This window comes from Pongo pygmaeus, chromosome 19, assembly GCF_028885625.2.
Source record: "Pongo pygmaeus isolate AG05252 chromosome 19, NHGRI_mPonPyg2-v2.0_pri, whole genome shotgun sequence".
Taxonomy (NCBI): Eukaryota; Metazoa; Chordata; class Mammalia; order Primates; family Hominidae; genus Pongo; species Pongo pygmaeus.
The window spans coordinates 3,546,514-3,571,989 of record NC_072392.2 but is presented as its reverse complement, the minus strand read 5'-3'; the positions used below and the strand labels follow the sequence as shown (position 1 = coordinate 3,571,989).

Here is a 25,476-nt window from a genome sequence, read left to right as displayed (position 1 = left end):
AACACGGTGAAACCCTGTCTCTACTAAAAGAACAAAAAATTAGCCGGGCGGGAGCCTGTAGTCCCAGCTACTCAGGAGGCTGAGGCAGGAGAATGGCATGAACCCGGGAGGCGGAGCTTGCAGTGAGCCGAGATCACGCCTCTGCACTCCAGCTTGGGTGACAGAGCGAGACTCCGTCTAAAAAAAAAAAAAATTAGCCAGGCATGGTGGCGCATGCTTGTAATCCCAGCTACTCAGGAGGCTGAGGCAGGAGAATCACTTGAACCCAGGAGGCAGAGGTTGCAGTGAGCCGAGATCACACCACTGCACTCCAGCCTAGGTGACAGAGCAAGACTCCATTTCACCCCCCCCAAAAAAACCAAATAAACAAACAAACAAAAAAAAACAAAAATTAGCCAGGCATGGTGGCACATGCCTGTAATCCCAGCCACTCTGGAGGCTGAGGCAGGAGAATCGCTTGAACCTGGGAGGCAGAGGTTGTGGTGAGCCGAGATCGCGCCACTGCACTCCAGCCTGAGCAACAAGAGCAAAACTCCGTCTCAAAAAATAATAATAATAATTTTGGAACAAGATGATGAGATACTCTTAAAATAAGGATGAAAATGTCTTCACAGTCAGTCCAGGCAACACTGTGGGGAGATAAACCTTTTCCCATGCTGTCGTTGGAGTAGGAATTGGCAAAACCTCTTTGGGAGGTAATCTATCAATATCTATTTTTCTCCAAAAAATTTTAAATGAAAAATTTCAAATATATAGAAAAGTTGAAAAATTATACAGTGGACAACCACATCACTACACTTAAATTTGACAATTATCAACTCTGAGTGTTTCTTTTATCATGTATATCTATCTACCCATCCAGCAAGCCATCTTATATTTTGATGCATTTTAAAGTAAATTGCAGGCTGGATGTGGTGGCTCACACCTGTAATCCCAGCACTTTGGGAGGCCAAGGCAGGTGGATCACTTGAGGTCAGGAGTTCGAAACCAGCCCGGCCAACATGGTGAAACCCTGTCTCTACTAAAAATACAAAAAATTAGCCGGGCATGGTGGCGGGCGCCTGTAATCCCAGCTACGTGGGAGGCTGAGACAGGAGAATCGCTTGAACCCGGGACACAGAAGTTGTAGTGAGCCAAGATTGCACCACTGCACTCCAGCCTGGGCGACAGAGCAAGACCCCATCTCAAAAAAAAGAAATTAATAAAAATAAATTGCTGACTTAAGTATAATTCAACTCTAAACATTTCAGCATACATATCAACAAAATGTGTTTGTCCTTCTTCTTTAAGGTAATATTTACATACAGTGACATGCACAAATTCTAAGTGGACCATTCACTGAGTGTGTTTTGACACATGCACACCTTGGTAATTCAAACACCTATCAAGATATAGAATATTTTCATCATTCCAGAAAGTTCCTCCTAGTCCCTTCCCAGTTACTCCCATCCTCTCAAGCATTTTTTTTTTTTTTACTATAGATTAGTTTTGCTGGTTCTAGAACCTCATATAAATGGAGTTATACAATATGATTTTTGTTGCCTTAGCTCAACAAATCTGCTGTGCTCTGTTTGAATTCCCTTTCCCTACCTCAGGGTCATAAAATTCCTCCAGAAAGAAAGCAGAGGGTAATGATAGGGCTCGTGTTATTTGTTCATGTTTTCTAGAGATCACTATCCTGCTCTGCCCATTGTCAAATGGCTGAAAACGTTTTATAGGTTTTGTCCAGTGTTCTAGTTGTTTATGGTGAAATAATTAATCCAATACCAATGATTTATTCATGGAAAGGCCAAATAAAGGACAATTTGAGAACCAATATAGTGATAACAGGTTATAACCATTGAATAAAATAGAATTCATGAGCCTATTCTGCTGTAAATAAAAAAAATCACACATAAATGAGAAGGAAGAAGAAAGACGTAAGGCTTCTGTCACTCAGCATAATGATATTTGTTGTTGTTGTTGTTGTTGTTTTGAGAAGGAGTCTCGCTCTGTTGCTCAGGCTGGAGGGCAGCAGTGCAATCTTGGCTCACTACAACCTCCGCCTCCCAGGTGTAAGCAATTCTCCTGCCTCAGCCTTCTGAGTAGCTGGGATTACAGGAACGTGCCACCGCGCCCGGCTAATTTTTGCGTTTTTAGTAGAGACAGGGTTTCATCATGTTGGCCAGGCTGGTCTCAAACTCCTGACCTCAAGTGATCCGGCCGCCTCGGCCTCCCAAAGTGCTGGGATTACAGGCATGAGCCACTGGTGTGGCCAGCATAATGATTTTTGGGATTCATCACGCTGCTGTATCTGTTGTTGATTTCCTCTTTACTCCTGAGTAGGATTCTTCTGTAGGAATATATCACAGTGGGTTTTTCCAGTCTCCTGTTAGTGGACATTCGGGTTGTTTGCAGTTTGGGGCTCTTCCAAATAAAGCTGGTATAAAATATTCTCGTGCAGGCAGTTTTGGGGATACATGTTTTCTTGTGGGTCGCTTGAAGGGGGTACATAGAACCCTCTTCCTGGGGCTCAGTCTACTGTAACTTCGGTACAAGATGCGGTGACGTGAGTACACGCTGTGTGTCAGATGCAGAAATGACAGTAAGAGGCGTGAGGAGGTGGGAAGTGCTTCTTTGGGGAGAGCTAGGGGCGGCTTCTTGGAGGAGGGGGGCTCGGGTACTGGTACAGCTTGGTTTAGTAGGAGGATCAGAGGCTCTGGGTCAGATACACCTGTGTCTAGTCTTTCTCTCTCACACACACAAAAAGATCCCTGGGGAGTCTCACTTTTCTCAGCTGTAAAACGGGGTTCATGATGCCACAGGATTTGCTGGAATAATGGCAGTAAAAGGCCTCTTTCATTAAATGCTCCTCTTTTCCCCACAGGCCTGGCCCCACTGGCCGCTTTCAATGTGGATGTGGCCCGGCCCTGGCTCACGCCCAAGGGAGGTGCTCCTTTCGTGCTCAGCTCCCTTCTGCACCAAGACCCCAGCACCAACCAGACCTGGTGAGTAGGGCCGGTGGGCAAGAGGCCTTCAGACTGAGGGGGCTTCCAGGGAACCTGAGATGGGCCCCAGAGACGGCCATGGCAGCCCACCCCACCCCACCGTCAGGAGAGGAACTCCTTTCTCTTTCAGAAGGGTATGCAGGAGAAAGACAGAAGGAGTGAGAGAGGCTGTGGGCATCAGGCCGGTCTGTGGGGTCCACGGAACCCCAACCTCACGCCTCACTGGGCCTCTCCCTGCTCCATTGCCTAGGGGGAGGGTGGACTTAGGACAATTTTAGTGGCCGGGCGCAGTGGCTCACGCCTGTAATCCCAGCACTTTGGGAGGCCGAGGTGGGCAGATCACAAGGTCAGGAGATCGAGACCATCCTGGCTAACGCGGTGAAACCCCGTCTCTACTAAAAAATAGAAAAAATTAGCCAGGCGTGGTGGTGGGCACCTGTAGTCCCAGCTACTCGGGAAGCTGAGGCAGGAGAATGGCGTGAACCCGGGGGGCGGAGCCTGCAGTGAGCCGAGATCGCGCCACTGCACTCCAACCTGGGCGACAGAGCGAGACTCCGTCTCAAAAAAAAAAAAAAGACAATTTTAAAATAAAGCATATTAAGGCTCTTTTGTTCCTTATGGAAGTAACACATGTTCAATATAGAACATTTGGAAACAAAAAATAACAAAGAAGAAACTGGGCCTGGCTCCCTGGCTCACGCCTGTAATCTCAACACTTTGGGAGGCTGAAGCTGGAGGACTGCTTGAGGCCAGGAGTTCAAGACCACCCTGGGCAACATAGTGAGACCCCCAACTCAAAAAAAAACAAAAACTATCTGGGCATGGTGGTGCCCGCCTATAGTTCCAGCTGCTTGGGAGGCTGAGGCAGGAGGACCACTTGGGCCCAGGAGGTCGAGGCTGTAGGGAGCCGTGATTGCACCACTGCACTCCAGCCTGTCTCCAGAACAAAAAACCCTGAAACTAGGAGGCACAAGAGTGTAGTGGGTAAGAGGCAGGCTGTGGTTCTGGCAGCCAGGGTTCAGTGACAGCTTCACTGTGTATTTGCTGTGCAGCCTGAGCAAGGTGCTCGGGCCTGAGCTTCAGTTTCCCTTCTCTGCAGTCAGCGTGGTGATTTACCTACTTCACAGGATTGGCGCAAAGACTATTTGAGATAATGCATGTAAAGGGCTTAGCGCAATTTCTGCTGGGCGCGGTGGCTCACGCTTGTAATCTCAGCACTTTGGGAGGCCGAGGCAGGTGGATCATTTGAGGTCAGGAGTTGGAGACCAGCCTGGCCAACATGGTGAAACCCCGTCTCTACTAAAAATACAAAAATTATCTGGGTGTGGTGGTACACGCCTGTAGTCCCAGCTACTCGGGAGGCTGAGGCAGGAGAATTGCTTGAACCTGGGAGGTGGAGGTTGCAGTGAGCCAAGATCGTGCCATTGCACTCTAGCCTGGGCAACAGAGCAAGACTCCGTCTCAAAAAAAAAAAAAAAAAAAAAAAAGGCTTAGCACAATGTCTGGCCACATTAATGCTCAATAAACATTACTTTACATTTTTTAAATATCATCTATACCCACCTATTAGATAAGCAAAATATAAAATCTGCCAACATTGCTGGTAAGGTTGCAGTGAAACAGGGACGTGTGGGAGTGTGAATTGCAATCACCACCTTGGAGAGCAATTTTGCCATATCTGGTAAAGCTGAGGATGCACGTGGCCTCTGACAATTCCACTCCCCAATCCCAGTTCTAGAGAAATTCTCAGACACATATAAAAATGTTTGTGTGCCAGGCGCAGTGGCTCACACCTGTAATCCCAGCACTTTGGGAGGCCGAGGCCGGTGGATCACCTGAGGTCAGGAATTCGAGACCTAGGCTGGCCAACTTGGCGAAACCCCGTCTCCACTAAAAATACCAAAAAAAAAAAAAAAAAAAAAAATTAGCTGGGTGTGGTGGCGGGCGCCTGTAATCCCAGGTTCTTGGGAGGCTGAGGCAGGAGAATTGCTTGAACCCGGGAGGTGGAGGCTGCAGTGAGCCAAGATCATGCCATTGCACTCCAGCCTGGGTGATGGAGCGAGACTCTATCTCAGAAAAAGAAAAACAAACAAACAAAAAATGTTTGTGGTAGCATTGTTTGGAATCATGAAAGATTGACAGTATTCCTCATTAGGAAAATGGGAAAAATACTGATATGACTCATACAATGCGATACTAAAAGCACATCCCCTGAATGAAGCCAGTACAATGGTTGTTTACCTGGATCCGTCTGGAAACATACCGTGAGTTGAAAAAGGCAAGTTGTAGAATTTAATATACAAAGGTTGGCGGGTGCAGTGGCTCACTTGTAATCCCAGCACTTTGGGAGGTCAAGGCGGGTGGATCACATGAGTCCAGGAGCTCGAGACCAGCCTGGGTAACATAGTGAGACTCTGTCTACAAAAAAATATTAAAAAATCAGCCGGATATGGTGGCTTAAGCCTGTAGTCCGTCCCAGCTACTTGGGAGGCTGAAGTGAGAGACTTGCCTGAGCCTGGGGGCGGGTGGGTCGAGGCTTCAGTGAGCCGCGATTGTGCCACTGCACTTCAGCCTGGGTGACAGAACGAGACCCTGTCTCAAAAAAAAAAAAAAGAAGCAAGTAAGTAAAATATGTATTCCCTCAGATGGCAATGGTGGCCGTGTGCTGATGTAGGAGTATGTCTGTAGTTAGGAGAAGCTCTGGTGTAAAGGGCCATGAGATCTGAGGCTCATTTCAATTTCCCATGTTGTCACCAAAATGACTTTTATTTATTTATTTACCTATTATTTATTTATTGGAGACAGAGTCTTGCTCTGTCACCCAGGCTGGAGTGCAGTGGTGCAATCTCAGCTCACTGCAACCTCCGCCTCCCAGGTTCAAGTGATCCTCCTGCCTCAGCCTCCTGAGTAGCTGGGATTACAGGTGCCGCCACCACGCCCAGCTAATTTTTTGTATTTTTAGTAGAAACAGGGTTTCACCATGTTAGCCAGGATGGTCTTGAACTCCTGACCTCAGATGATCTGCCCACTTCGGCCTCCCAAAGTGCTGGGATTACAGGTGTGAGCCATCGCGCCCGGCCCCAAAATGACTTCTAGAGCTGTGTTGTTTTAAAGCCAGATCTGGTCAAGGTTTATGTATTACGTATTGCTGTTATGTCTCTGTCATTGATTTCAATCCAAAGCAGTGATTTCTCCCCCATTTTTTTCTGGGCGGTCATAGGGCTTTTCCTGCGCATACTCGCCCACTGAGCGGGCCCAGCCTAGGACGGTTACCTCCTCATCCCACCCCAGCCCACCTGATTGCTTTGCTTCTGGTCAGTGGTCAAGGGTTTCCTTCATACCCAGCACACAGGAGCAAGTGAGCCCAGGGTTCAAACAGGCACTGGGGCAGAGCCAGGTGAGGAGCTCAGGGTTCCTGGCTGGGCAAGGCAGGAGCTTTGCTTGATAGAAGATGGGTGGGCAGTGGTGTCTCCTGAGGCAGCCTCACAGGCCCTGGGACTTGGGCCTTGACCCTGACAGCCAGGCAGACTTGCATCCTGTGATACTGTGAAATGTATATTTGGTATTCCAAGATGAATATATATTTTACAATATAACAAATAAAAATATATTTGGTCTCAAAATAAACATTTGGTCCCATTTTCTGGCATACATGCCTAAAATCTTTGGAATCTCTAAAGTAATAAATGTCTTTTTCTTTGTTAATGAGTTGACGGCAGACCAGCAGCCCCCAGATAGCTTCAAAATGGGGGCTGGTCACTGGAGAGAACCAGGCAGGATCAGAGGGTTGGGACTTTCAGCCCCACACCCCTCTTCTGGGAGAGGAGGGGGCTGCAGATTTAGTTGATCACCAGTGGCCAATGATTCAATCAATCACGCCTATGTAATGAGGCCTCCATAAAACTCAAAAGGACAGGGTTTGGGGAGCTTCTGGGTAGCAGAACACGTGGAAGTTTCTGGAGGGTAGTGCCCGAGAGGGCATGGAAGCTTTGCCCCTCACCCCTACTTTGCCTTATGCATCTCCTCATCTGTATCCTTTGTAATATCTTTTTTTTTCTTTTTGAGGCAGAGTCTTGCTCTGCCACCCAGGCTGGAGTGTGGTGGCTCTCAGCTCACTGTAACCACTGGGTTCAAGCGATTCTCCTGCCTCAGCCTCCCTAGTAGCTGAGATTACAGGTGGCCGCCACCACGCCCATCTGAGTTTTGTATTTTTAGTAGAGATGGGGTTTCACCAATGTTGGCCAGGCTGGTCTCGAACTCCTGACCTCATGATCCGCCCACCTCGGCCTTCCAAAGTGCTGGGATTACAGGCATGATCCAAGGCACCAGGCCTGTAATATCCTTTATAATAAACCAGTAAAGGTCAGTAAGTGCTTCTGTGAGTTCTCTGAGCCACTCTAGCAAATTATCAAGCCCAAGGAAAGGGTCACAGAAACCCTGATGTATTTGTTTGGTCACAAGCACAGGTAAAATAACTGGGGGCTTGTGATTGGCCTCGGAAGTGGGGGACAGTCTTGTGGGACTGAGACCTCGACCTGTGAGGTCTGATGCTACCTCCAGGTGGAGCATGTCGGAATTGAGTTGAACGTGAGGACCTTAAGCTGGAGCTGGCTGCTGAAGGACTGCTTGCCCCCTGTGGAGGGAAAACCCCACCCACCTGGGGTCACTGGACTGTTCTGTGTTGTGAGAGTTGCAGGGGAAACAGAGCTTGATGTTTCCTACATCATTAGAGAGTCCTTTCTGGATCCTGGTTTCATCAGTGCAGTCAGAAGTCTGGTCACTGCCAGGCGCGTCTGTAATCCCAGTACTTTGGGAGGCCGAGGCGGGTGGGTCACTTGAGGTCAGGAGTTTGAGATCAGCCTGGCCAATATGCTGAAGCTCCGTCTCTACTAAAAATACAAAAATTTTCTGGGCATGGTGGCGTGCACCTGTAGTCCCAGCTGCTCGGGAGGCTGAGGCAGGAGAATGGCGTGAACCCGGGAGGCGGAGGTTGCAGTGAGCTGAGATCGCACCACTGCACTCCAGCCTGGGTGACAGAGCAAGACTCCGTTTCAAAAAAAAAAAAAAGTCTGCTCACCATTAGATTTAAGTGGTAAGGATAGGGCCAATTCATTCATTCATTCATTCATTCATTCAGTATTGATGGAGCATTTACTCAGTGCCAGGCAATATTTGGGGAATAAGAGGGAGACATGGTCACTCCTTCATGGAGCTCCCAGGCTCATGAGGGAAACATAAGTTAGACGATGACAAGAGTGACAATGACCCCACCGAATAACAGCTCTGGTGGGGGATGTCCGAGGTACGGGGGGGCACATCGAGGCAGGTGTGTTCATCAGCGTCTACTAGGATTTTCAGGGTGACTGGGAATTAGCATGAGAAGGAAAGGGAAGGGGATAGCAGGCACAGAGAACAGCTTGGTCAGAAGCCTGGAGGCCGGCTGAGTAAGGTCAGGAAACTGAGAAAATGACGTGTGGCTAAAGCTGAGAGTGATGAAAAGTAAGCTGGGAGAACGGGGCGGTGCCTCGTCACCCAGGCACTGAGGGTTTAGAGGAGCTAGAGGGTCTGAAGCCGGGAGGGGCGGTGAGGTTTTCAGGGAGTTTTGCTTTGCAGGAAGATGAATTAAAGGTCAATATTGTGTCTGGTTTGGGTAAAATTTTACAACATATGCCATACAGAAGAATGCACACCCGGCTGGGCACGAAGGCTCACACCTGTCATCCCAGCACTTTGGGAGGCCAAGGAGGGCGGGTCACCTGAGGTCAGGAGTTCGAGACCAGCCTGGCCAACATGGTGAAACCCCAACTCTACTAAAAATACAAAAATTAGCCGGGTGTGGTGGCGGGCGCCTGTAATCCCAGCTACTTAGGAGAGGCAGGAGAATCGCTTGAATCCGGGAGGCAGAGGTTGCAGTGAGCCAAGACCTCACCATTGCACTCCAGCCTGGGCAACAAGAATGAAACTCTGTCGCTCCAAAAAAAAAAAAAAAAAAAAAGAAAGAAAGAAAAATGCACACCTCATAAGCATGCAGCTCAGTGAACGTTCACAGAGTGAAGCACCGTGTAAGCAGCATGCAGATCAAGGGCGCGCGTGAGCTGCTGCGCCTAAGCCCCCTCTAAGCCCTGCACTCCTTTCCAGACACATCTGCTGCCAAGAGTAACCTCCAGCTGACTTTCATCTCCATGGATTAGCCTCACCTGGTTTTGAATTTAATATCAATGAGGCATACAGTGTGTGCCCCTCTACGTCAGTCTCCTCTCTCTCTCCACATAAGGCCTGTGAATTTCATCCATCGTGTTGCCCAAGGCGGTACTTCTTCTGGTTGCCAGGGTTACATTGTGTCGACAGTACTGATGATTGGCATTGGGGCTGTTTTCTTGGGCTGTGATGAATAGCACTGATGTGCACCTCCTTTTGATGGATGAATGTTTTTTTTTTCTTTTTTTACCCCTCAGAGTTGATCCCAAAGAATGTACTCATTTTGGGGGAGGGCATACGTGCTCAGGAGTGGAATTGCTGGGTCAGAATGTTTTTTTTTTTCTTTTTTTACCCCTCAGAGTTGATCCCAAAGAATGTACTCATTTTGGGGGAGGGCATATGTGCTCAGGAGTGGAATTACTGGGTCAGAAGTTATGCAATTGGTTCTGCATTCAGTTTTCCAAACTGTTTGCAGGATGTGAGCAGGTTTCAGTTAGCGTTTTCTGTAACTGTCTCCTGCCCAGTTCCCTCCCGCCAATACCCCAGCGACCCCACGCCTCAGCTCCAGGTCCCACCGATGTTCACAGCCCCTCCCTCAGAAGCCTAAAGGCCAGGGTGCAGGAGAGAGTTTGGAGCCCGTGTCGCAGAGGGCTCAGTCCACCAGGGGCTGGGGGAGGGCCCAGCGGGGCTCCCTGAACAGCAAACCTCCCTGAACACCTGCTGAAGCAGAGAGGGGCTCCCAGGCTTGAACGTGCTGGGGAGGAGGATGTGGTGGGAGGCACTTCTGGGTTTCTGCTGCAGATGGTGGGGCCTGAGATCACGGGCCTGCTGCACGGGGCAGGAAGTGTGCTGGCTGGCCAACTCGGCCCTAGAAAAAGGAAGGGGCTGGGCTCCTGCTTGAGAATGATGTGTGCCTCTCACTCACATTGTCTCTCTTAAAATGTAAGAGACCAGGGCTGGCAGCATCATGGGTTTTGGTTGCCACAGAAGATATGGGTGGGACAGACAGCAGACATGGAAATAGACCCTGAGGGCCGGGCATGGGGGCTCACACCTGTAATCCCAGCACTTTGGGAGGCTGAGGCCGGCAGATCACTTGAGGTCAGGAGTTCGAGACCAGCCTGGCCAACATTTAGTGAAACCCCATCTCTACTAAAGATACAAAAAAAAAAAAAAAAAAAAAAAAAAAAATTTAGCTGGGCATGGTGGCAGGTGCCTATAATTCCAGCTACTCAGGAGGCTGAGGCAGGAGAATCACTTGAACCCAGGAGGCAGAGGTTGCAGTGAGCCAAGATCATGCCACTGCGCTCCAGCCTGGGCGACAGAGTGAGACTCCATCTCAAAAAAAAGAAAAGAAAGAAAGAAATAGACCCTGAGAACAGGACAGGTTAGAGCTGGGTGAAGGCAAGATGTGAGCTTCAAGTCAGTGACCAGTTAAAAAGATTGTTAAAAATTTAAATACAAAGTACTAAATAAGGTCAGGCATGGTGGTTCATGCCTGTAATCCCAGCACTTTGGAAGGCCAAGGTGGGCAGATCACCTGAGCTCAGGAGTTCAAGAGCAGCCTGGCCAACATGGTGAAACCCCGTCTCTAATAAAAATACAAAAATTAGCCGGGTGTGGTGGTGGTACATGCCTGTAATCCCAGCTACTCGGGAGGCAGAGGCAGAGGCAGGAGAATCATTTGAACCCGGGATGCGGAGGTTGCAGTGAGCTGAGGTCGTGCCACTGCACTCCAGCCTGGGAGACAGAGTGAGACTCCATCTCAAAAAACAAACAAAGAAAAAAATACTAAAGAAATAAATAAAGGCAGGAGATGGACAAGGGTTGCTGGGCTGTACCCAGCTCAGGGTGTAACAGGGCCCCTGTGGCTGTCAGCTGATGGTCAGTCCTCTGTCAGGGCTGATCGGTCAATGGTTTGTCAGCCACGTGGTCAACAAACCTGCAGACTCCCGGCAGTGGGGGATAAAAGGTGTGGGGAGCAGAGGCAGCGCAGAGGGCCCCAGGCCATGTCATTGCATGACGGCGACATGAATGGCAATCTTGGGATCTGCAGTGCACACCCTGCACAGCTGTTCATGATGGCCTCCTGGGAACGCGCAGTCCAGGTGGGAAGAAAGGGTGGGGGTGGGGGTGGGGTGCTATAGTCAGGGCTGCTGCAGGGCCTGGAGGGAATCAGGCTGCACTTCCTTTGGGAAGGCTTCCTGAGGAGCTGGGGTTTGGGATGATTGCTCTGCAGCAGGAGGCATCGCAGGCAGAGGAAACAGCCCGGGCAGAGGACTGAGGAGGAGAGAGACTGGAGGCGAGTCCAGGCCTGCACCTACCCCACCAAAATGGGGTCCACCGTGGAGCCTGCGGTGGAGCCCAGTTTTGACCCCACCCTTCATGGGGGAGCAGGGAAGGAGATGCTGGGTCTAGGGCTGAGGTCGGGCTGGGGAGAGAGGCAGGGTTGCTAAGGAAGCGACCTAATTTGGGGGCTCAGTTGCAGAGCCTGAACAGAGGAGCAGCTCTCTGCTGCACCCAGCCCTCCGCCCCTCAGCCCTGCCCCAGATCAGCCCCCTCAGCTGTTGCCTGGGCTGTTGTTCAACAGTCACTCAACAAATACTTACTGAGCCCTTGTTCTGTGCCAGGCATTGCTCTAGACCCTGGGAATAACATGGTGAAGAAGATAGACAAGATCCTTGGGGAGCCTACTGTCTGGTGGGGAAGACAGATAATAGGCACTATCAGATGATGGCAGGTTCTGAGAAGGAAATCAAACAGGGTGGTGCCAAGCAGAGTAACTGGGTTGTGAGGCGGGGCTGGGTAGAGAAAGCATTTATGAGGATGTGACAGGCGAGGCTGGGGAAGGAGAATAAGCCAACCTTGGGGAGAGTGGACGCTGAGGGCTCTGGGCACAGGAAACAGCGCGGTGGAGGGAACAGCGCGGTGGAGGGAACAGCTCGGTGGAGGGAACAGCACCGTGGAGGGAACAGCATGGTGGAGGGCCTGAGGCAGGAAATGCTGGCGCTGGTCACCCAGGAACCGGGGCTGCCACTGACAGAAGGGACATGGTGTAAACTACATGAGTGGGCCGGGTGCTGTGGCTCATGTCTGAAACTCACTGTAACTCACTGGGCTCACTCCCAGCACTTTGGGAGGCCAAAGCAGGAAGATTACCTGAGCCCAGGAGTTCGAGACTAGCCTGGGCAACATGGCAAAACCCCGTCTCTACAAAACATAAGAAAATTTGCCAGGTGTGATGGCACGCATCTGTGGTCCCAGTTACTTGGGAGACTGAGGTGGGAGGATCGCTTGAGCCTGGGAGGTCAAGGCTGCAGTGAACTGTGATCACGCCACTGTACTTCAACTTAGGTGACAGAAGGAGACTCTGTCTTAAAAAAAACATTACATGAGTAAATTAAAAACCAAATAAATGGGCCAGGCACAGTGGCTCACTTCTATCAATACAGAAGTTTTCTTGTAGTTTTGGAGGCCAGAAGTCTGAAAAGGTGTCAGCAGGGCTGGGTCCCTTCTAGAAGCTCTGGGGGAGAATCTGTTTTCTTGCCTTTTTTGGCTTCTAGAAGCTGCCTGAATTCCTTGGCTGATGGCCTCCTCCTCCTCCTTAAGCCTGCAGCATATTAAGCTTTGCATCTTTCTCCGACACTTTGGAAGGCCAAGGCAGGAGTGTTTGAGCCCAGGATCAGCTTGGGCAACACAGTGAGACTTCATCTCTATAAAAATATTAACAAAATCAGCTGGGCATGATAACCCGCTCCTGTAGGCCCAAGCAACTTGTGAAGCTGAGGTAGGAGGATCGCTGAGCCCAGGAGGTCAAGGCTGCAGTGAGCTGTGATCACAGTACTGCACTCCAGCCTGGACAACAGAGCAAGACACTACCTAAAAACAAACAAACCCCACAGAATAACAGGAGGCTATTACCGTCGACAAGGCAGGACAGTGATGGAAGGAGCAGTTGCTTTCTAGAAATAATTTGGAGAGTCGGGCACAGTGGCTCATGCTTGTAATTCCAGCACTTTGGGAGGCTGAGGTGGGTGGATCACCTGAGGTCAGGATTTCAAGATCAGCCTGGCCAGCATGTTGAAACCCTGTCTCTACTAAAAATACAAAAATTGGCCGGGTGTGGTGGCTCACGCCTGTAATCCCAGCAATTTGGGAGGCCGAAGTGAGTGGATCACCTGAGGTCAGGAGTTCACGACCAGCCTGGCCAACATGGTGAAAACCCCATCTGTACTAAAAATACGAAAATTAGCTGGGCATGGTGGTGGGTGCCTGTAATCGCAGCACTTTGGGAGGCTGAGGCAGAAGAATTGCCTGAACCCAGGAGGTGGAGGTTGCAGTGAGCTGAGATCGCACCATTGCACTCCAGCCTGGGCAACAAGAGTGAAACTCCATCTCAAAAAAAGAAAGAAAAAAAAAAAAAGAAAGAATTTGGAGAGAGAACCAACAGGGTTGGCAGGTGGATTGGATGTAGTGCGTGAGTGAAAACACGACAGAAGCAAGGATGCTTCTTGGGCTTCACCTTGAGAACTTCGTGGTTGCTGGTGCCATTTGCTGTGGCGGGGAAGATGAGAAGAAGCAGGCTTGACAGGAAAGACCACAGGTTCTGTTTGTTTCCTATTGACACTGTAACAAGTTACCACAAATGTAGTGGCTTACAACAACACAAGTTTACTATTATTATTATTATTTTGCACTCTTTCACCCAGGCTGGAGTGCAGTGGTGAGATCTCAGCTCACTGCAACTTGCACCTCCCAGGCTCAAGTGATTCTCCTGTCTCGGCCTCCCGAGAAGCTGGGATTACAGGCTTTCACCACTATGCCCAGCTAATGTTTGTATTTTTAGTAGAGACGGGGTTTCACCCTGTTGGCCAGGCTGGTCTTGAACTCCTGACCTCAGGTGATCCGCCTGCCTTGGCCTCCCAAAGTGCTGGGATGACAGGTGTGAGCCACTGAGCCCAGCTGCAAGTTTATTATCTTGTAGTTTTGGAGGTCAGAAGACGTCTGAAAAGGTGTCAGCAGGGCTGGGTCCCTTCTAGAAGCTCTGGGGGAGAATCCGTTTTCTTGCCTTTTTAGGCTTCTAGAAGCTGCCTGCATTCCTTGGTTGATGGGCTCCTCCTCCTTCTTAGGCCTGCAGCATAGCAAGCTTCACATCTTTCTCCGACTCTGATTCTCCTGCCTCCCTCGTAGAAGGACCTTTGTGATTACACTGGGGCTTTACAGCCCACCCAGAACAGCCCTGGGGGCTTCTGGGATGGGAGAGGCCTCCTTGGAAGGCTCCCAGCATTCCCTGCGGTCTCGCCGCTTCTCCCCTCTGCCTGCCTCAACGTCCCCCTGAGTCCCCGCGGCTCGCCCATGCCACCGTTTTCGGGGCCTCCCTCATAGAAGGACCCTTGTGATTTCACTGAGCCCACCTAGATAATCCAGGATAACCCCCCCATCTCAAGATCCTTAATTTATTTAATCACATCTACAAAGTCCCTTTTGCCATAAAAGGCAACATATTGACCAGTTCTGGCGATTAGGACGTGGCCATCTTTCGGGGGCCATTTTCTGCCTACAATAGCAGATGGAGAGGTGGGAATTTCAGCTGTTACAGGTGTATTAAAGCCATGGGCTTGGAAGGGATCACTAGGGAGAGTGTGCCTGCACTCTCTCAGACTGCGAAGGCAGCAGCGAAGGCTTGAGGAATCAGGAGATAGTAGGCAGAAATCTAGAAGAAAGTGTTTGAAGGAGATGGTTACTCATGTCTGGGGCTTCTGAAAGGTTGAGGAAGATGAGGACACAGAGGGCTCCGTTGGATGTGGCATTGTGGGCGCCCCTGGTGACCTTCACAGGAACTGACTCAGAGGGTGGGAAGTCAGCTTGGGGTGGGTTCAGTTGGGGGTGGGCAGATGGACCCACAGGTGCAGACTTTCTTATTATTCTGTAAGCCATGCCGATACGTGAATATATATCATAATGATGAAAATGTAGAGCGATATGAGTTGAGGAAGTGGAGACGGTATCTCATTTCTGCCCCCCATCCTGTGCTCTTTAGTCTGTCCCAACCCACTGTAGCCACATTGTGACCTTTTTTTTTTTTTTTTTTGAGACAGAGTCTCGCTCTGTCGCCCAGGCTGGAGTGCAGTGGCGCGATCTGGGCTCATTGCAACCTCTGCCTCCTGGGTTCACGCCATTCTCCTGCCTCAGCCTCCCGAGTAGCTGGGACTACAGGTGCCCGCCACCACACCCAGCTAATTTTTTGTATTTTTAGTAGAGACGGGGTTTCACCGTGTTAGCCAGGATGGTCTCGATCTCCTGACCTCGTGATCCGCCTGCCTCGGCCTCCCAAAGTGCTGGGATTACAGGTGTGAGCCACCGCGCCTGGCCTCATCATGGCCTTTTGAAAGCACAGCTAATCATGCGCTTCCCCTTTATAAAGTCCTCCATGGCTTCCTACTGCTCTCCGCAAAAAGATCTTGGACTTAGTTCACTGTTACCACCAAGCCCCTCGTCCCCTCCCCACCAGCTCCTATGACAACCCCCGGAGCTCACTCTCTGTCTCAGGACAGCCCAGTTCTCCTGGGCAACATGGATGGTGAGAATATTGAGTCTGTCCCTGGAATCTGCCATCTCCCTGGACTGGGCCTGGGGGTGGGGGCAAGAAGTTTGCAGTCAGGAGGCACAGCTCTTGAGGCTGCCTTAATCAGGCTGAGGCAGCCACCCCCAAACCTCCAGTTCTTTAATTAATTAATTTATTTATTTATTTATGAGACGAAGTCTCACTCTGTCCCCCAGGCTGGAGTGCAGTGGCGTGATCTCAGCTCACTGCAACCTCTGCCTCCCAGGTTCAAGCGATTCTCCTGCTTCAGCCTCCCGAGTAGCTGGGACTACAGGCACACGCCACCATGCCCGGCTAATTTTTGTATTTTTAGTAGACACGGGGTTTCACCATATTGATCAGGCTGGTCTCAAACTCCTGACCTCAGGTGATCCACCTGCCTCAGCCTCCCAAAGTGCTGGGATTACAGGCGTGAGCCACCGCACCCGGCCTCCAAACCTCCAGTTCTGACTGACCCACAGGATAGGGGCACCAGCGTACTCTTCTCAGGAACTAAGGCCAAGCAGGGCAGGCCCCCTGGGTGGCTCACCAGGAAGCCAGCACTGCCCCCCAACAGAACCGACCCCAACGCTGATGGTTTTCTGGCCTCCCCATCCCTATCCCCACAAGAGAGCAGAGTTTTTATTAACCATCAGTATCACCCCTTCTTTGTCAGGGTGGGCAGCAGGCAGAAAGGGGTTGCATTTAACCATTTCCTGCCTGGTGCTGTGTAGAAGCAGAGGTTGGGCAAATGTCTTCCCCATAATCCAGAATCTGGGCTAGGAATCTGCTGGCCAGACAGGGAGCCTGTGAGCCCGGGAAACTGGAATGGGAAGGGTGCTGGGCAGGCAGGGAGAAGATGAGGAACATCAGTCAGCTCAGGTTTGCAACCTCCCCTCCCACTCAGGCTCCTGGTCACCAGCCCCAGAACCAAGAGGACACCAGGGCCCCTCCATCGATGTTCCCTTGTCCAGGATGAAATCCTTTGCCATCCTGTAGGTAAGTCAGCCCCAACTCCAGGGAATGCTCCCCAGGACCCCCTTTCTAGCAAAATCCCCCTCATCTAAACTCAAACCATTCCAACCCCAGCCCTGCCTAATCCAGCCCGTTCACCCCTAGACTCCAGCATCACCCACAGCAAGATTCCATCCCAATGCCCAGTCCCACCCCAGCCCAATCCTAATCCCCAGCCACCTTTCCTGATGCAGTCCTAGCAACAGAAACGATACCTACCGTGTATTGCATGCCCACCATGTGCCCGGCAGTCCTCTGAGTCATTCCATTTTCATCCTCAAAACCACACCATTTATAAGAGAGGAAGCTACAGTTCAGAGAATGTAAGTCTTTTGGTTGCCAGTATGACAAAGTTCACACTTTTAGTGTTGGTGGCTGATTCGAAACTCTAGCCCTTCCTGATGCAACTCATCACACCTCAGTGGAATTCACCCTGTACCTATTCAGTCTAACTGTGGCCATCCTAGTAACTAGCATGGGGCCTGACATATATTAGGTACTCAATAAATGCCATTTGAATGAATGAATGAATGAATGAACCTGATTCACTCATTAAACTCTATCCATCCTACCCAATCAAACTCAGGTCACAGATTTACTGACAACCTCTTGGCTATATATATATATAAATAAATAGAATCCATATCTGAGGCTGGGCGCCGTGGCTCACGCCAGTAATCTTAACACACTGGGAGGCCGAGGCGGGTAGATCATTTGAGGTCAGGAGTTCAAGACCAGCCTGGCCAATATGGGAAACCCCATCTCTACCAAAAATACAAAAATTAGCCAGGTGTGGTGGTGCGTGCCTATAATCCCAGCTATTTGGGAGGCTGAGGCAGAAGAATCACTAGAACCCAGGAGGTGGAGGTTACAGTGAGCTGAGATTGCACCACTGGACTCCAGCCTGGGCAACAGAGCAAGACTGCTTAAAAAAAAAAAATTCTGCTGGGCTCGGTGGCTCATGCCTGTAATCCCAGCACTTTGGGAGGCTGAGGCGGGCTGATCATGGGTCAGGAGATCGAGACCATCCTAGCTAACACGGTGAAACCCCGTCTCTACTAAAAATACAAAAAGAAATTAGCCGGGCGTTGTGGCGGGCGCCTGTAGTCCCAGCTACTCGGGAGGCTGAGGCAGGAGAATGGCGTGAACCCGGGAGGTGGAGCTTGGAGTGAGCTGAGATCGCGCCACTGCACTCCAGCCTGGGCGACAGAGCAAGACTCCGTCTCAAAAAAAAAAAAAATCCTTGTCTGAGAGGCACTGAGTTGAACAGACTCAATCTCAGTCCAGCAGGGTTGACTGAGTGATTTAATGACTGAAAAATAAGACAGTATCCTGAGGCTGACAGTGGGGAGGACGAGGAAGGAGCTACCATTTCTGCCCCTGAGGCTGGGGGCAGTAAGATTCCCCAGGATGGGTCTGTGAGGCTGGCGGGTTCCTCGGTCCACACAGCCAGTCCCGCTGGCGGGTTCCTCGGTCCACACAGCCAGTCCGGCGGTATCTTGCACATTCCTTGGCACTTACATACCCACCAGGCAGTGCTTCTCCACCCACCTGCCCGACCAAACCCACTGAGGAAAAGCAGCAGGTATCCGCTATTGCTGGACGCCCATCAGCACGCTCACAAGGCTGGGCACAGAGCAGACGTCAATGGGCATGTGTTGAAAGGGTCAGCAAATGAGCCCCGGGGATGGGCACTCGGCCCTGAACGTGTCCAGTCCTGACCTTGAAGACCCCCACTCTAGCTTTCTAGAGGCTTCTCTGAGTGGCCAACAGTTCCTCATGGGGGCCTAACCAAGGTGGCTCTGTGCCCTCTGACCTTGGCTTCGGGTCTCTGCCTCCCAGAGTCCCCTCCTCCTCACCTGGGCTTAACTTTTTCAGAGCATGTCCCCATCCCCAAGGGGAGGCACCGGGGAGTGACCGTTGCCCGCAGCCACCATGGTGTTTTGGTGAGTGCATGAGCGAGAGGAGGGAGGGCCTCAGGGAGGCTGGTGCTAACCCTCGTGGTTGACCCTGGTGTTGAGATCAGTTCTGACTGGCATGCTATTCCCGAGGCTGAGTCAGGGCTGACTGTAGCTCTGACCACCTGTGCTGATACCAGGGCTGACCTAGGTATTCCCTGTGACCCAGCACACTCCTGCAGGTGTCGGCCTCAGCCTTGACGCCAGCACTGACTCCTACACCTGGTGAGGGGTGGGCCAGCCGTTCCTGTGCCCCCTGCCTGGTGGAGCCACTGAGTTCTGGAATCGGGGTGAGAATGTGGCTGTGGCTCGGGAACGGGGGCGGTGACCTGGTGTTTTCCCACCCTCTCTTCCCTCCCGCAGATATGCATTCAAGTGCCGGTCCGGCGTCCTCACAGCCTCAGCTCAGAACTCACAGGCACCTGTAGCCTCCTGGGGCCTGACCTCCATCCCCAAGCTCAGGTCAACTTCTTCGACCTTGGTAAGGATTGGACATTCCCTGGCCTTGGATAGCTCTAAAGAGATCTCCTTGGTCTCCAAGAAAAGGCACCAGCTCACGGCAGATGCAGTGGGACACAGGCCCACAGTGGAGCAAGGCAGGGTTGAGGCATCACGTGAAAGGAATCAGGGCAGAACCATGTGTGAGCGTGCTCAGGCGAGGACGGAGCCTTTCTGACTCTGAGCTCTTCCATGAATGTTTTTAAAGAAAATCTCCTGGATCCAGATGCACGTGTGGACACTGCAGACTGCTACAGCAACAAAGAAGGTGGCGGAGGAGAGGACGCGAACACAGCCAGGTGGCGCCGGGCTCTGGAGAAGGAGGAGGAGGAAGACAAAGAGGAGGAGGAAGACGAGGAGGAGGAGGAAGCTGGTGAGAAGAGGCAGATCTGGGTTGCTCTGAGTCTATCAGAGCCAACTCCTAGGCTGGCGGCCTCCAAGGGTGAGGGGTGCCTCAGTCTGAGAGATGGGGAGCAGTGGCTGGACTTTACAGACTTGACCCGTACCAGCTCCACCCACTCTTTCTTATAAATGGGGAAACTGAGGCTCAGAGAGTGGTAGTGATGTGAATGGCTCACACAGCACGCAAAGCCTGACCAGGTTCTAGCTCTCTTTTTGAAGGGGGAGACAAAAGCTTCTCTCTTGGGGCCAGGCGAGGTGGCTCATGCCTGTAATCCTAGCACTTTGGGAGGCTGAAGTGGGCGGATCACTTGAGGTCAGGAGTTCGAGACCAGCCTGGCCAACATGGTGAAACTCCAACTCTACTAAAAAATTCAAAAATTAGCGAGGCATGGTGGTGTGCACTTGTAGTCCCAGCTACTTGGGAGGCTAAGGCAGGAGGATTGCTTGAACCCGGGAGGCGGAGGCTGCAGTGAGCCGAGATCCCACCACTGCCCTCCAGCCCTCCAGCCTGGGCAACAGAGTGAAGCTCTGTCTCAAAAAAAAAAAAGCTTCCCTCTTGGGAGCTTCTCCAACTTCTTCCCTGAACTGAGCTGGTGGTCAGGGCTACAATGGGGGTGCGTACCCTACACATGCTGCCCTCACATCTGCCTCACATCCCATGCCCACTCCTGACCTGTTTGTCTTGGCCAGGCACCGAGATTGCCATCATCCTGGATGGCTCAGGAAGCATTGATCCCCCGGACTTTCAGAGAGCCAAAGACTTCATCTCCAACATGATGAGGAACTTCTATGAAAAGTGTTTTGAGGTGGGCTTCCCTAAGAGCTGGTTATCACTTATCTATTGCTGAGAATCACCCTACCTCAGAACAACAATCACCGCATTTGCTCACAATTCTATGGGTCAGATACTTGGGCTGGGCTCAGCTGGATGATTCTTCTGTCCATCTTGCCTGGAGTTACCCTGGAGCTGCAGGCATCTGGTTGCTTGACTGGAGCTGGATGGCCTAAGATGATCTCACTCACTTGTCTGGACCATGTGCCTTTAGCAGGCCAGCCCAACTTTTTCGTGGTAGCAACATTCTAAGAGGGCCAGATCCAATGCATGCAAGTATTTTTCAACTCTCTAATTACGTCACATTTGCTGATGTCTTATTGGCCAAAGCCAGTCACATGGCCAATCCCGTCATCAGTATGGAGGGCACTACACAGGGAGCTAGGGAGAAGTCTGTGATTCACTGGGGGCCATTACTATCGCACCCTTCTCCACCCCCACTCGCTTGGAGATTTTGCTCTGCCTTAGCATCTCTTTCTGCCCAGGGATGAGGTAGAAGGAGTGGATTTTTCTGCTGCTTCCAGGGGGAGCCATTTCAGGGGCAGAGGTGGCAATTCTTCCAACCTCCTGCCTTCCTGCCCATCCCCTGCAGTGCAACTTTGCCTTGGTGCAGTATGGAGGAGTGATCCAGACTGAGTTTGACCTTCGGGACAGCCAGGATGTGATGGCCTCGCTCGCCAGAGTCCAGAACATCACTCAAGTGGGGAGTGTCACCAAGACTGCCTCAGCCATGCAACACGTCTTGTGAGTGTGGGGGCTGCAGGAATTATTCTGGCCACGCCCAGAGTCTCTGTGGCATCACGCTTGGAGGAAGCGGCTGGACAGAACAGCAGGAGAAGAGAATTAGGGCTCCAGCCTTTCCCTGGCCGAGAGAGAACGTGAGGGATGATACCTCAAGGCTGTCCTCCAAAAAGTCTTCCAAAGACTTCCTCTTGTGAGATGCAGCAGAGCAGAGTGCTCAGTGGACAGGCTGGTTGGGTTCAAATCTCAGCTCTGGTTTGTTTTTGTTTCTTTTTTTTGAGACGGAGTCTCGCTCTGTCACCCAGGCTGGAGTGCAGTGGCGCGATCTTGGCTCACTGCAAGCTCCGCCTCCTGGGTTCATGCCATTCTCCTGACTCAACCTCCCGAGTAGCTGGGACTACAGGTGCCCGCCACCACGCCTGGCTAATTTTTTGTATTTTTAGTAGAGGTGGGGTTTTACCGTGTTGGCCAGGATGGTCTCGATCTCCTGACCTCGTGATCCACCCGCCTCAGCCTCCCAGAGTGCTAGGATTACAGGCGTGAGCCACCGTGCCCGGCCTCAGCTCTGGTTTGTATCTGTGTGATCCCCAGGCAAACTGAAGGACCTTGTGACCTGTGCTTCAGTTTCCTCACTTTAAAAATGAGAAAAATAGGCTGAGCGCGGTAGCTCATGCTTGTAATCCCAGCACTTTGGGAGGCCAACGCAGGTGGATCACCTGAGGTCAGGAGTTCCAGACCAGCCTGGCCAACATGGTGAAACCCCATCTCTACTCAAAATACAAAGTTAGCTGGGTGTGATGGCGGGTGCCTGTAATCCCAGCTACTGGGGAGGCTGAGGCAGGGAGAATCGCTTGAACTCGGGAGGCGGAGGTTGCAGTGAGCTGAGATCATGCTATTGCACTCCAGCCTGGGTGACAGAGCGAGACTCCATCTGTCTCAAAAATAATAATAATAATAAATATATAAATAAAATGAGAATAATAATAGTACTCACAGCTCGGAGCAGTGGCTTGTGCCTATAGTTCCAGCTACTCAGGAAGCTGAGGCAGGAGGATTGCTTGAGCCCAGAAGTTCAAGGATGCAGTGAGCCATGATTACACCACTGCACTCCAGCCTGGGTGACAGAGTGAGACGCCGTCTCTAAAAAAGAAAGAAAAATAATAGCACTTGCCTGATAGATTTTGTGACGGTTGGATGGCTTAAAATATACAGTGTTTACAACAGTGCCTGGCACATGATAAGTGCCGTGCGAGTATTATCTATCATTTTAATATCATTACTCTTCCTGTATGCACACAAGAGGAATAGACTGCCCGCCAGCACCTTCCTGCTGGGAGCAGGTAAGAAGCAAGAACACCTGTGTCTGCCCAGCCTCGCTGTGTGACTTAAGGGGGCATCACCCCCTTCTCTGGGTCTTTCGGGAGGATTGTGAACCTCCCAATTCTAATACAGGTCAGAGAATAAAGTCTCTCCTGGAGCTCGGTCATCCCTCTGGCAAAGCTCTCTTCTTCATTTACTCTCCCCTGTTTAGAGACAGCATCTTCACCTCAAGCCACGGCTCCAGAAGAAAGGCATCCAAGGTCATGGTGGTGCTCACTGATGGTGGCATATTCGAGGACCCCCTCGACCTTACGACAGTCATCAACTCCCCCAAAATGCAGGGTGTTGAGCGCTTTGCCATTGGGGTAAGAGCCAGGAGCCGGGAGGCACCTCCTGAACCTGCACAGCCTGGGGTGGGGAGGAGCCAGGGTTGTCGATAGGGGCTTTTCTGTAAGCAGCTTATCCAGACCCTGTTCTATTCGCAAACGCTCCTCTTCTCCCCATGCCCTGTCATCCCAGAGAGGGCTCATTTCCCCATGGTGGTCACAGCTTACTGGCCAAATAGTGATGGGAGAGCCACGGGAAACACACCAAGGAAGGTTCCTGGAGGACCGTGGTGCCAAGCTGAGTCCTGCCAGACAAACGGGAGTAGCTGGCCTAGGGTACAGGGGAGGCAGAGACGGGCCCTGCAGGCAGAGGGAACAGCATGTGCAGAGGTGAGGAGGAGCTTGGTGTGTTCAGGAGAACAAGTGTACTTTGGTAAAACTGGAATTTTGCCCAGAGTGTGTAGAACAGGGCGCAGGGAAAGGAGGAGAAAGGAAGGAAGGAGACAGGTAACGGAGGACCCCAGAGGCCAGGTGGAGGGGCTCAGTTCTCTCCCTGGGCCTGGGGAATCCGCGCAGCGCTGACTCGCTGACCCAGGCCCTCTGTGCAGGTGGGAGAAGAATTTAAGAGTGCTAGGACTGAGAGGGAACTGAACCTGATCGCCTCAGACCCGGATGAGACCCATGCTTTCAAGGTGACCAACTACATGGCACTGGATGGGCTGCTGAGCAAACTGCGGCACAACATCATCAGCATGGAAGGTGAGGGCTCTGGGACCCACGCCACCACAGGAGGCCCGAGCCTGTGCTCCAGCCCCGCCTCTGTCCCATCTTCATGTGGTTTCTCTGAGCAACTCCCATCATCTCTCTGAGCCTCAGCTGTTCCATGTCTAAAAAGGTAATGGCCAGGTGTGGTGGCTCACGCCTGTAATCCCAACACTTTGGGAGACAGAGGCGGGTGAATCACTTGAGGCCAGGAGTTCGAGACCCGCCTGGGCAACATGGCGAAACCCCGTCTCTACTAAAACAAAAATTAGCTGGGGCCAGGTGTGGTGGCTCACGCCCGTAATCTCAACACTCTGGGAGGCCAAGGCCGATGGATCACCTGAGGTCTGGAGTTCGAGACCAGCCTGGCCAACATGGTGAAATCCTGTTTCTATTAAAAATACAAAAAAATGTAGCCAGGCGTGGTGGTGCACGCCTGTGATCCCAGCTACTCAGGAGCCTGAGACAGAAGAATCACTTGAACCCAGGAGGCAGAGGTTGCAGTGAGCCAAGATCGCGCCACTGCACTCCAGGATGGGTGACAGAGTGAGGCTCCGTCTCAAAAAAAAAAAAAATTAGCCAGGTATAGTGGCGCATGCATGACCTGTGTTCCCAGCTACTTGGGAAGCTAAGGCACCAGGTCACTTGACCTTGGGAGGCGCAGGTTGCAGTGAGCTGATATTGAGCCATGGCACTCCAGCCTGAGCAACAGAGCGAGACACTGTCTCAAAAAAAAAAAAAAAAAAAAAAAGGCAACAATATCCCCAGGCCTTCTTGCGTCCCAGAATCTCCATGAAGCTCTGATGAACTGAGCTGGTGCTGGAGAAACAAGGTTGACTGGGGCATAGTCCCTTCTCCCAGCAGCTCACAGATGAGGAAACTGAGGCCTAGAAAGAGTGAACTGCCCAGACAGTAGTTGCTCAAGGAGAACCTGGGTCTCTACCCTCAGCCGGGTGCTCTTCCTGTTACACCAAGCATGGTTCCCTCTGGGAGTGAGGCCAAGCTGGACTGTCCCCTGACTCAGTTTCTCCCTTCACCTCTGCCCACAGCAGTCTCACTGGGCTTCTTGGCTTGCAGGCACGGTTGGAGATGCCCTTCACTACCAGCTGGCACAGATCGGCTTCAGTGCTGAGATCCTGGACAAGGTACGTGGCTGACAGCGCCAGGCAGGCTTGCCCATTGGGGAGGGGCCCAGGACACCTAGGATTCAGCGACTCCTGCCTCCCATCCAGGGCTCTGCCCTACCTGTGGTGATTCCTCTAAAACAGCCATTTTATTTAATTAATTAATTTATTTATTTTGAGACGGAGTCTTGCTCTGTAGTCCAGGCTGGAGTGCAGTGGTGCAATCTCGTCTCACTGCAACCTCCACCTTCCAGGTTCAAGCGATTCTCCTGCCTCAGCCTCCCGAGTAGCTGGGATTACAGGCGCGTGCCACCATGCCTGGCTAATTTTTGTTTTTTTAGTAGAGATGGGATTTCGCCATGTTGGCCAGGCTGGTCTTGAACTCCTGACCTCAGGTGATTCCCCCCACCTCGGCCTCCCAAAGTGCTGGGATTACAGGTCTGAGCCACCGCGCCCGGCCTGAAAGAGCCATTTTAGGATAAAGGGAAACATTTCTGCGTGCTCACCTTAATCTGGACCACTGAGATAGATAAAAGGGTGGCCATATTGATGACAGGAGGTCGCTTTTTTCTGTGTGCTCAAACATCCAGTTGTTCCCCTGAATACAGACCAGTCAACAGGACTCGGCCTGGGTCAGCTTAACAACCAAGCTGCTTGCTTCTTCCGGAGGAGGGAGTGCAAATGCACGAGGCAGGAGCCCAGTGTTAGCCGTCTCACCTTCCCGCCTGCAT

General features: G+C 51.5%; 1 protein-coding gene across 3 annotated transcripts in view; it reads left to right on the top strand.

The window, feature by feature from the left end:
- The window catches only part of ITGAE (integrin subunit alpha E), an 83,506-nt gene that overhangs the window by 19,892 nt on the left and 38,138 nt on the right, over window positions 1–25,476 (top strand). For all 3 annotated transcript variants that reach the window (XM_063655743.1, XM_063655744.1, XM_054459282.2), the window contains exons 2-11: window positions 2,867–2,987; window positions 16,676–16,767; window positions 18,661–18,728; window positions 19,104–19,221; window positions 19,447–19,611; window positions 20,331–20,446; window positions 21,065–21,216; window positions 22,745–22,898; window positions 23,468–23,618; window positions 24,699–24,766. In XM_063655743.1, the coding sequence (XP_063511813.1) occupies window positions 2,867–2,987; window positions 16,676–16,767; window positions 18,661–18,728; window positions 19,104–19,221; window positions 19,447–19,611; window positions 20,331–20,446; window positions 21,065–21,216; window positions 22,745–22,898; window positions 23,468–23,618; window positions 24,699–24,766 (1,205 nt within the window). The remainder of the gene's footprint in view (window positions 1–2,866; window positions 2,988–16,675; window positions 16,768–18,660; window positions 18,729–19,103; window positions 19,222–19,446; window positions 19,612–20,330; window positions 20,447–21,064; window positions 21,217–22,744; window positions 22,899–23,467; window positions 23,619–24,698; window positions 24,767–25,476) is intronic.